Raw genomic sequence first — 10,901 nt, forward strand, 5'->3', positions numbered from 1 at the left:
ACACACACACACCAAGGTCTCAGAGGATACTTTGCCAGGATTTTCTAATTGTAAAATAAATATGATATATATATATAATGTAAACCATCTATGATCTTTCTAACAGAGTATGCATTCATTTTAATTAATATAGATGCTTGGATATAGAGTTTATTGAAGGAATAAAAAGTGTTCATAATTCCAGGAGGTGGTACTCTTTTCCTCTTCCAGCCTCAGATGAGGAAAAGAGTACTACCTAGTGGTTCAATCTGGGAATAAAAGACTAGACATACCAGAGGCCGGAAACCTCAGAGAGGTTTATCAATAGTTCAACCTTATATCGTGAGAAAAAAAATGTACACATATGCATCGGCTCAAGGATGAGAACAACAGGTGTGATTCAAAAGCTGCATTCAGAGCACGCCATGGCAGAGAGATTAAGAACCAGACAGGCCCAGGGCCGAAATTTGACTGCAGGACCTTAAGCAAACTATCAGACCTGTTTAATCCTTGGTTATTTTCAACTATAAAATGGAGACTAAAGTAGTGACTATTTGATAGGAGTACTGAAAAGCTTAAATGGGATGTGTATGAAACATTCAGCATAGTGCTTGGCGTGTAATAACCCTGCAGAAAATTTTATAAACTTTTAATAACAGTTTACAACATACTATCAACTACTATATATTTGTAGAAAGTATAAGTATCAGACACTAGTTTTGTTTAAGTATATGAAAACAAATTAAAAAGTAAAAGGGGTTATGTGTTACATTTCAATCACATTGTTCAGTTTTCAATGAAAATAAGTAATTTTTAGAAATAGATTACAAATAGGCTTGAAATTTCATCTTTTTATAAAAATAATCATGATCCTTGTTGCAATATTCCTTACCATATTCTTCATTTTTCAACATCCAGTCTAATAAATGTATCTTTATACATACTGTTCTTAAAGATTAATTTGGTAATTTGGATTTGTTCTCACTTGCTTAAAATGTGAAGCAAAAACACAGCAGAAATATAAATAAAAAATTAAGTTTCAAAAACATGTCAACCCACTACATTTATATTACAACAGAGAATTTGATATTTGTGTTATATCTCCTTTGGCTGGCTCTATAACCTACTAGCTTAATTATCACAATAGCCTTAGGACTTCAGGTAGTACATATCAGGTTTAGGAAAGATGAAAATGCAATGCTCATTTGCTTTTACAAAATGGATTGAAACATCACAATTTATATGTGATTTACAGGAGCCCGGACACTTTCCTAGCATGACAGTCACAGAAGGACTGGGTCCCTGAGGCCAGTGCACAAATTTACCTTAAATAACTTCCCCCTACATTACACCTAAAATACTTATTTAAAATTAAGCATGGCAGGGGTTCAAATATGCCATTATAATCTTATCATGACCATTGTGTTGCCTATGGTGCTTTAATGACTTACAATGTGGGCTGCATTGTTTATTTTACTACTAATAAAAAATAACCAAAGTATCTATATATAATCAAAAGAGAAATGCGGTGGAAATCAGAACTGTATCATGGCCATAGTTGTGTCAATAACTAGCTGTATAGTTTTGAGAAGTTTTTAGCTTGAGTTTCCATGTACTCATCTATGAAACACATTATCTATGAGGTCCAGGGAAACACTGTCCTCTACACTGTTTGCCATTATTTCGAATGTCACAATAACTCCAAACCGTAAACCCCAATTAGGAATTAATGATCCACAACAAATTTATCTGATTTCTTACAATTCTTTTTTAGTATTAGAACAGGAGAAGGCAAAACAACAACAAAAACTTACTGGTGAAAAATGTCAAAAGATCTATGTAAAATTTTGCTGCAGGGTTTCACCTTTCTTCTTCTTTATTAAGCATCTATATGTACTTTACCTTGAGCAGTAGGGATCTATACAGCTATGAAGAGATCATTATAACCATGTCTTTTACTACTTACCTCATAATTATATCAGACTCTCTTAAAAATTTGACACGTTTCTCTACTCATGCATTACACATTAGTGCTAAAACGTAACTACTTAACTCATCTGTACCCCAAAGCACCGTTGAATGCAATATGTCAAGTATTTTTCCATTTATAAATCTGGTGAAGTTGGTGACACTCTCACCCTGAGGAAATGGCAATCACAATGGGTGAATTACGTTTAGACTAAGGAAGGTCAGCAGAACCCCATAATACATAACAGTGAGAAAAAGGGAAATAAATAAAATCCAATCAACACAAACCGGCACCTTGAGACTGGTGTGCAGTAGTTGGGTAGAGATTTCTGAAAGAATTCAATCTCATAAATACGAGACTAAGTTAACTCACCTTCTTTTCAGTGATTCTAGCACATCCATCCATAATAATATCACATGAAGGTCATCTGCATTAATGATTTTGTCAAAATGCTGGTCATAGCATTAATGATTTTGTCAAAATGCTGGCAAATGTCATAGAGTAAAATAGGTAACAATTCAACATTTCAAATTGCATCTCCATGTAAAGTAAATCCACTACTCAAAATAGTATTATGAAAGCACAATGCTTTTGAAAGAATACACTGGACAACACTGATCAGAAATGTGTGAGGTAATTTCAAATAATAAAAAAATTCACTCAAGACCTGAAAGAAGAACTCTAGACACTAGCTCAGGCAATACTGTCAGACGGCAGAATCTGAGTATACAATCTATAACAAATGTGTAGATCCACACGTTTTTACTATTATAGTTATATTGAAACTTGAGAACTTCACAGCAGTCTACTGAAATCACAGATCAATGGGATAAAAGCGGATAAGAAGAATGTGCAATTTATGAATACTGTTTATTACCATGGTTACAAACTTTCAGAACAGGCCTCTGAGACATGGGACTGAGACTCTGCCGAATATCTGTTAAAACAAAAATATAAAAGAGGTTTAATATAGAGGTCTGTTCATCTCAAGAAGTGTAACAGTATATTTTCCAAGTTTAAGTATATCTAGAAGCAAAGCAATAATGTTATGACTTTTACTTTGCATTTAATTATACTACTGTGAACTCCACTGGGATGAAGTACATATGGTTCTTCAGCTGAGACTTGTCACACTAATCAGGATTTCCTAGGTTCAGTGCATTGATTTGTAATGTGCTACTGACACCGGCCAACTGGAATGCTTTTCTCTCTGACATTTGTCATCGCAAGGGAAGGATTAAGAAAACTTATGAAACTTCTGAGGAGTGGTTGCCCACAGCACTACATTCTTGACACATGACTTTAAAAGAATTAAAAAATATAAAAGGGTTGTTCTTTGTGGTAGTTCCCTAGAAAGTAACATGAAACAAGAATAATGTTCACCTTTTGCCTTCGGTGTCCTTTTTCTTCGATCGCGGAAGGCAGCCCCCGATTGCAAGGCCTCCAGCAGACTATCCATCACTCCTGTCTCATCACCCTCTGTGAGAAGAGATGCAGGGGTTACCATAGCAATGTCAAGCATACACAGAAACCGTGATGGTGATGGTAGGGGAAATAAGATCAGATGCTAGGACTAAGCCAGCAATTTCAAAATATGATAGGACTTTACCTCTCTCATAAATCAAATAGCTTTTAATGAAATCTGTCTCATTAGTGCCTGTGCTACTGTCCACCACAGAGGACTGAGTCCCATTGATTCACTTCGGAGCACTGCTTTTATAGGCCAGTGGCACGATAACTTCAAAGAGAATGTGGTTCTCATCATATCTGTGTCTTGGGTTATGATAAATAACATTTCCCTTGTAGAAATGGGTTATTTTCAAAGCATCCGCTTTAGTTCTAAAATCGACCAGGTGTGGGAGTGCTTTTGTTGGTGTTATTGATATTCTGCTGTCTAAACCTATTGCACAAAATTGTATTTCCACGCTAACTTTTGAGAACATGATTCCAACAACTGATTGTTAATATCAGAGGATAATTATCCTCTAACTTTAGTGACATACAACAATCACTATAAATTTTTACAGAATGTATGGAAAGTTTGTCTTCTATAATAAAAAACAAATGGAGGATTTCAAAATCTAAAGGACTGAACCACATTATGATTAGTTTAAGTTGATATTCTGTATATGATTAATGATGCAATTGTAGGGCCATTTCTCTCTATTAATATCAAATTTTATTGAAACCATAGCTACTTCTAGTTGTCCATGTTAAATATTATTTAAAGAAAGCAGAAAAAAAGCTTCAACAACACTACTTGCCCAACTGAAATACCAACTCTTTTGGTGCCTTAGAGTTTACTAGCAAGCATTTTCTGTGAATTTGTATGGCTGGTACATAGTTATGTCTAAACTAATAGAAAACTATTTTCCTCTGGAATTTTTATTTCTTTTCTTTTTTCTTTTTTTGAGATGCTATCTCTTGATAGAGGACAGGTGAGATGACAAATGAATACAGAATACAAATAAAACACAATTTACAAACAGATATATAAATGTGCATCAACCACTTTTCCATCTGGTTCTAATTTATATTCTTAGAAAAGTACTAAACTTTGTAGGTGTAATAAAAAAATGGGTGATAAATAGAGCATTTGGAGATTATTAATTTACATGTGATTTTAATTCTCAAGTGGCTTTATGGCTATTTTAATTAAAACACATTAAATAGTTCAGACACTTCAATTAGTAACTACCTACCTATTTTTTAATATTTATACTCAAACTCAAGTATATTTTTCCTAGAAAGAACTATAGGTAATGCCAACTATTTAAGGTTTTGAATATATTTCATTAGTAAAAGGAAACATTTTAAAAATCTAAAAAGCAAATATGAGATAAATGGCATGCATTTTAAGGGGAAAAAAGAACTACAAAGAACATGTGAATTTTCCTTAGTAAGTTTGCTATTGGTAGTGGCATTGATATAGTCATTCTGAAATTCTTATGTGTATATGGTAAGATGGAACAGATGGGTAAAAATGTTGGTGGTAACAGGGGTGCTCACTGAAGGAAAGGGAATTCAAACATAAAATGGTAGAAGGAGAGGAAGAGCTATGAAGTGATGGATTAGACTTAAATGTACCATGTATGTTCAAGGTTTTAAAAAATAGTTTTCCTCACTTTGTGGCCCCAAAGAGCCCAAAAGTAATGATAATGCATAAGCAACGTGCACACCTATCCCTTGGAACTTGGTGTCTAAGTCTCATTACTTGCTAACAGGAACCAGAATACTTAGGAAAATGACTGATTTTAGGGCTGAGAAGAAGATATTGTGAAATGAGTCAGGAACATACTGTTCTGCCAGAAAACAAGTGCTCAAGGACAGATAGGCATGTGCCAAAGGGCAGAGGAGCCAGACAGAATTAGATAAATAAAGGACACTTTGAGCACTGGATAAGTAATAATGGATTATTACACAATGGAAAGAAGAACACAAGCATGCATCTGTATTGACACTAAAATAATAAATAATAAACATGGAGCAAGAGAAAACTCTCCTTTAAAGAAGACTGGGAACTAGTAGATGTCATAGATATAAAGAGGGCTGAGATCCATTAATACAAGGGAGACAGATATGAGTGAAATAGGAAAACCACCACATTACAGCTCACAGTAAAAACAGATTCTGCCAGAAATCATCAATGGTTACAAAAACCAATCTTGCCCAGCAGGTGTGGCTCAGCAGTTGAGCATCAATCCTGGAACCAAGAGGTCACCAGCTCAATTCCAGGTCACTCAATCCCCAGTAGGGGGCATGGAGGAGGCAGCCGATGGATGATGTTTCTCTCATTCTATCTCTCTAGCCTTCTCCCTTCCTCTCTCTCTAAAAATCAATAAAGGAAAAATTTAAAACAACAACAAAACCCCAATCTCTATAAGGCTGAGGGGGAATAGGACATGGAGAAATCTGGCAGACATCACCTTACCCAAATAATCAAATCTGACATCACAACAATGGTATATGCTGACAACTGCCTTCTGAAGTGATGCACTGAGGCAGACACAACATAACATATGTAATAGTTTGCACAATTGTACTTAACCTGAATCTAAATGGGAAGAAACAATCAGACAAATCCTGAGTGAGAAACATTCTGTGAAATACCTGACCTAGGCTCTTTTATTTTTTAACATTTTCAATTTACTTATTTTTTCAATTACAGCATACTTTCAGCATTATTTTGTATTGGTTTCAAACATACAGTATAGTGGTTAGAACACTTTACAAAATGTTCCCCTCAATATTTCCGATACCCCCCTGGCAACATACATAGTTATAACAACACTAGAAGCCTGGTGCACAAAATTCGTGCACTGGGGAGGGGAGGGGAGAGTACAGGACCCCTCGGGGGGATATCCAACTGACAACTTAGTCCCGCTACCTGCCACCACCACTGCGCTCACCAGCCATGAGCCTGGCTTCTGGCTGAGTGGTGCTCCCCCTATGGGAGTGCAATGACTACCAGGGGGCAGCTCCTGCATTGACCATCTGCCCCCTGGTGGTCAGTGCGCATCATAGTGACTGGTCATTCTGGTTGTTCTACTGTAACAGTTGCTTAGGCTTTTATTATATAGATTAGTGGCCCAGTGCACAAAATTTGTGCACATTAAAAGGGAATTAATTAGAGGAAATATTTTAATAGTGCTATTTGCCCTTTCTCTATAATAGAAGTCTCAGAGCTGAAAGAAAATTAGTAAAATGTATATGAAAACCTCTCTCCTGTCAGAGCCTGAGGCGTGCCACAGGACCCAGAGTCAAGTCCCCACCCACCCACGTGCGCCTCGAAATCACGCGAGACCCAGACCTGGCCGGCCCCACCCCTATTGGGCTAGATCCAGACCCGGCTGGTCCCACCCTTATCAAGCCCCGCTGGGCGGGGTCACAGCTTTCATGGGCCATGAAATAATTAAATAATTAAATAATTTCATGGGCATCCGTGGGTACAGCCATCTTGTGTTACAGAAACCCTGTCTCCACTGTGGGCACACAGCCATCTTGTGTTACAGATCACCGGGCGGGGGACGCAGCCTCAGGTCCCCCAGCCCAGCCTCAGTTCTCCCAGCCCCAGCGCCAGGGCACGAGGGCGTGATGGCCATTTGCATATTAGTTCTTTATTATATAGGATTATTGAGTATATTCCCTATGCTGTACTTTACATCCCATGACTATTCTGTAACTACCAATTTGTACTTCTTAATTCTTCACCTCTTTCACCCAATTCCCCAACCCTCCCCCACTCTGGCAACCACCAGTCCAGTGTCTGTGTCTGAATCTGTTATAACTTTTTTTTTGTTCGTTTATTTTGTTCTCTATATTCCACATATAGAAATCACATTAGTTCTTAAAAATCATCAATATCATGAATGGCCAAGAGAAAAATGAAAAGAAAGAGGTTAGGGCACTGTTCTAGATTAAAGATTAAAGAGACATGACAAGTAAATGTATCACACAATCTTTGATGAGCTCTTGAAAAGTGAAAAGGTTATAATGACATTATTAAGATAACTGGAGAAATTTTACAGTGCACTCAATATTAAAGAATTAAACTGTACCAATGTTGAGATACCTGAGTGTGATAATTACATCATGGACAGGCAGGGGCATCCCACTGCTCTTAGGAGGTAGATGCTGACACTTTCAGGCTCATCAACAGCTTACAACACAGTTCCATGCTCCCTAGTTTACGCCTTTGAATATGCTGTCCTCTCTACACAAAGCATCCTTCTCACTTTCTTCACCAAGCTCTCTCATTCTTCTCCTTCAAGACGGATAGCTGAGAGTCCTTTCCTGACCTATGCAGGCTGAACTGGGTGGCCCTGTGTGTCCTGATGGCATGTGGTACACAGAACAATAGATCCTTTACAATTTTGTTTACTTAACAGTGTCTACCCCCAGATGTTGAGTTCCCGAGCAGGGATTGTGCTGTTCACTTACATTTAATGCCTACCACAAGGCTAGTATTACAGAAAGTGTTCATTAAGACATGTTGGCTATACTAACAAATGTGGCACAATATAATCAGCCAGGGGGAATAATTGCGCAGGAGAATGAAGGTCATAGATGAAGATGGGGCAGGGACATAGTAGGGGCCCATTCCCACCACCTTGTAAGCAACACGCAGCTTTGTTTCTTCCTTTTCTCTGTCGCAGACATCCATTCAGCTGACAAACTTTGTTAATGCACATTCCCAAGTATCTCATGAATTGATCCATTGCTTTTTCTGAATAAACTTTTTGTGTTGGTGGTCGAGAACTGAGTTATGTTTTACCTGAAATACCACATGAGTTGCCCAGAGTCACACTGCTTCTAGTTTCTCCCTCATTTTAATGAATCTCATACAGTACTGATAAGACCTAAAGGAGAGTTATAATCTTCAATCATCCAGTCACACATTTTTAATATCTCTCACTTCCCACAATATAAAGTCCCCTCTCTTTCACTTGCTCCCGACACTGATTCTAATTGCTCTTCTAATCTTATCTCTTACTTCCAACCTATTATTCAGTTTTAAAGACAACTGCCTGTGACACTCCCCAAACATCCTCTAGTCCGTCCATCACTCTCCACCTGAACCTCTACCTCTGCTCTTGCCTCCAGAGCTGATGGCCTTTCTTGGCCTTCACGACCACATGCATAATGGAAAGAATACAATACCTAAGGACACCTGCTAATTCTAGTCTGAGCTCTCAACTAACTATCTGCGTGACACCAGCCTAGTGTCATAACCATTCCTGATATGTGTAACAGAGACCATACTTGTCTTAGCATTAATAAGAGGATCACACGAGGTAATAGAAATAAAAGCACATGGTAAATTGCTAGGTGATATAAAAATGTAGAGAAATAAATTCATAAATGAATGTCATAGTGCTTTAGGAAGTTTATGAATGCCTGCTTATTATCTTTCAAGCAATGCCTTAGACATATTATAAATTAAATAAATCTTCTATAGTGTACTTGATTATGTCCTTACTAAAGGACATCCTATCTAATAATAGACAAACATGGTAATTGACCTTACCTTTGCTACGCCTCCCATTGGCTAATCAGTGAGATATGCAAATTAACCACCAACAAAGATGGCGGCTAATTTGCATACTGCAGGCAGGGCGGGCCAGCACGAGCCGCCATCCAGGTCCCCGTGTGCCGCCTAAGCCCCGCCCCCAGCCGGGACCCCTGTGTGCGGCCCTGCATGGCAGCGAGAATGGGCCGCCTAAGCCCCGCGCCCAGCCGGGACTTGCAGGAATCCTCCTGCAACAGGCTTCTAGTAATATATAACACAATTTCTAAGGGAAATTCTAACTGAAAGTACAAATAGAGCCTTAACGTAATCCAGTGTGTAAGGTGAAGAGATATAATGACAGGATTTTTCCAAATGTTAAAAATGCATTTGGAATATTCATTCCACACATGTTTACTGAACACCTACTATATACCAGGACTACTAAGCACTAAGGATATCTAGACACCAAGAGTTAACAAATGTGTTCTGTTCAAAAGGAGCAAGAAGTGCGACACACATGGGAGGGATCTACAAGAACCATGGGGATGTGAGGCTTCCTGCTGAGTGATGACCTGACACACAGGCAGGAGGGAGCACTGCAGGGGCTCGGGAGCAAACAGCATACCTGTCAGAAAGAAGGGCTGGTACAAAGGCAACTATGTGAGTAAAAACAAAAGTGAGGTATAGTAGAGCATTTAAATGATTCATATTTGCATTATTCTAATACAAACCAGAGAAATGAAAATTAGCCATTTTTATTATAGACTAGAATTCAATTTCTCTAACTGCAAGTCAATTTATGTTAAAAATATTTATAGCCTCTCTCCTGCTGTGAAACTGTTTTAAATAAATAGACTAACTGCAATAGTCAAAGCTTTGCTATGTCTGAATAACACAGCACCTGCTTTAATTCGTAAACAGTATTTTTAGAAGTCGCAGTGAAATGGAGAAGGTAAGAGCTGAGGATATTTCTCAAGCTGAATCAATGGGATGAGGGGACAGACAGGAAGTGAAGGAGTCTGTCCTTGGGGCCTATGACTGGAGAAAGAAAATATAAAAACTTAAAAAAAGTCAGACACCTTTGAGGTCCTTGGGACCTATGACTGGAGAAAGAAAATATAAAAACTTAAAAAATAATATTGAGTTTGATGGGGGATAATGTTGGGGAAGATAATGAGTTTCCTTTTGGACATGTGAGTGCAAGGTGTTAACAGGTACCTCCAGATAACTTCTGGAAGTAAACTGAAAATTCTGGTCTCAAATTCAGACAAAAAATTGGGCAGTATTTTTGGAAGTTCTTTTCTTTTTCTTTAAATTATCTTTATTGTTGAAAGTATTATAGATATCCCCCTTATCCCCTCCCACCATTGACTCCCTCCTTGTCACTCCAGCCCTCTCCCCAGGCCTTCACTGCACTATTATCTGTGTACATGGGTTATGCATATAAATTCTTTGGTTAATCTCTCCCCCACCCCCTTTCCCTCTAAGAATTGTCAATCTGTTGCATGCTTCCATGTCTCAGGATCTATTTTGTTCATCAGTTTATTTTGTTCCATCAGATTCCACATGTAAGTGAGATCATATGATATTTATCTTTCTCTGACTGGCTTATTTCACTTAGCAGAATTTTTACTGACACAAGGCCTATGACAAACGAAACAAAAAATTTTAACAAATGGGACTACATCAAAGTAAAAAGTGTCTGCACAGAAAAAGAAACCAGCATCAAAATGAAAAGGGATCCCACTGGGAGAACATTTTTACCAATGATACATCTGATAAAGGGTTAATTGACAAAATATATACAGTATTTATACAAATAATCCAATTTAAAAATGCACAGAGGACCTAAATAGACACTTCTCCAAGGAGGACATACAAATGGCCAAGAGAGATATGAAAAACTAGAGGCCCGGTGCACAAAAATCTGTGCACTTGGGGGGT

At 37.8% G+C, this 10,901-nt stretch overlaps 1 protein-coding gene across 1 annotated transcript in view; it reads right to left on the reverse strand.

Moving 5' to 3' along the window:
- DIAPH3 (diaphanous-related formin 3) overlaps positions 1–10,901 on the reverse strand; it is a 505,494-nt gene that overhangs the window by 108,252 nt on the left and 386,341 nt on the right. The window contains exons 25-26 of the mRNA XM_005872674.2: positions 3,332–3,427; positions 2,826–2,885 (exon numbers count right to left, since the gene is read on the reverse strand). Of these exons, the coding sequence (XP_005872736.1) occupies positions 2,826–2,885; positions 3,332–3,427 (156 nt within the window). The remainder of the gene's footprint in view (positions 1–2,825; positions 2,886–3,331; positions 3,428–10,901) is intronic.

This window comes from Myotis brandtii, unplaced genomic scaffold (assembly GCF_000412655.1).
Source record: "Myotis brandtii unplaced genomic scaffold, ASM41265v1 scaffold388, whole genome shotgun sequence".
Taxonomy (NCBI): domain Eukaryota; kingdom Metazoa; phylum Chordata; class Mammalia; order Chiroptera; family Vespertilionidae; genus Myotis; species Myotis brandtii.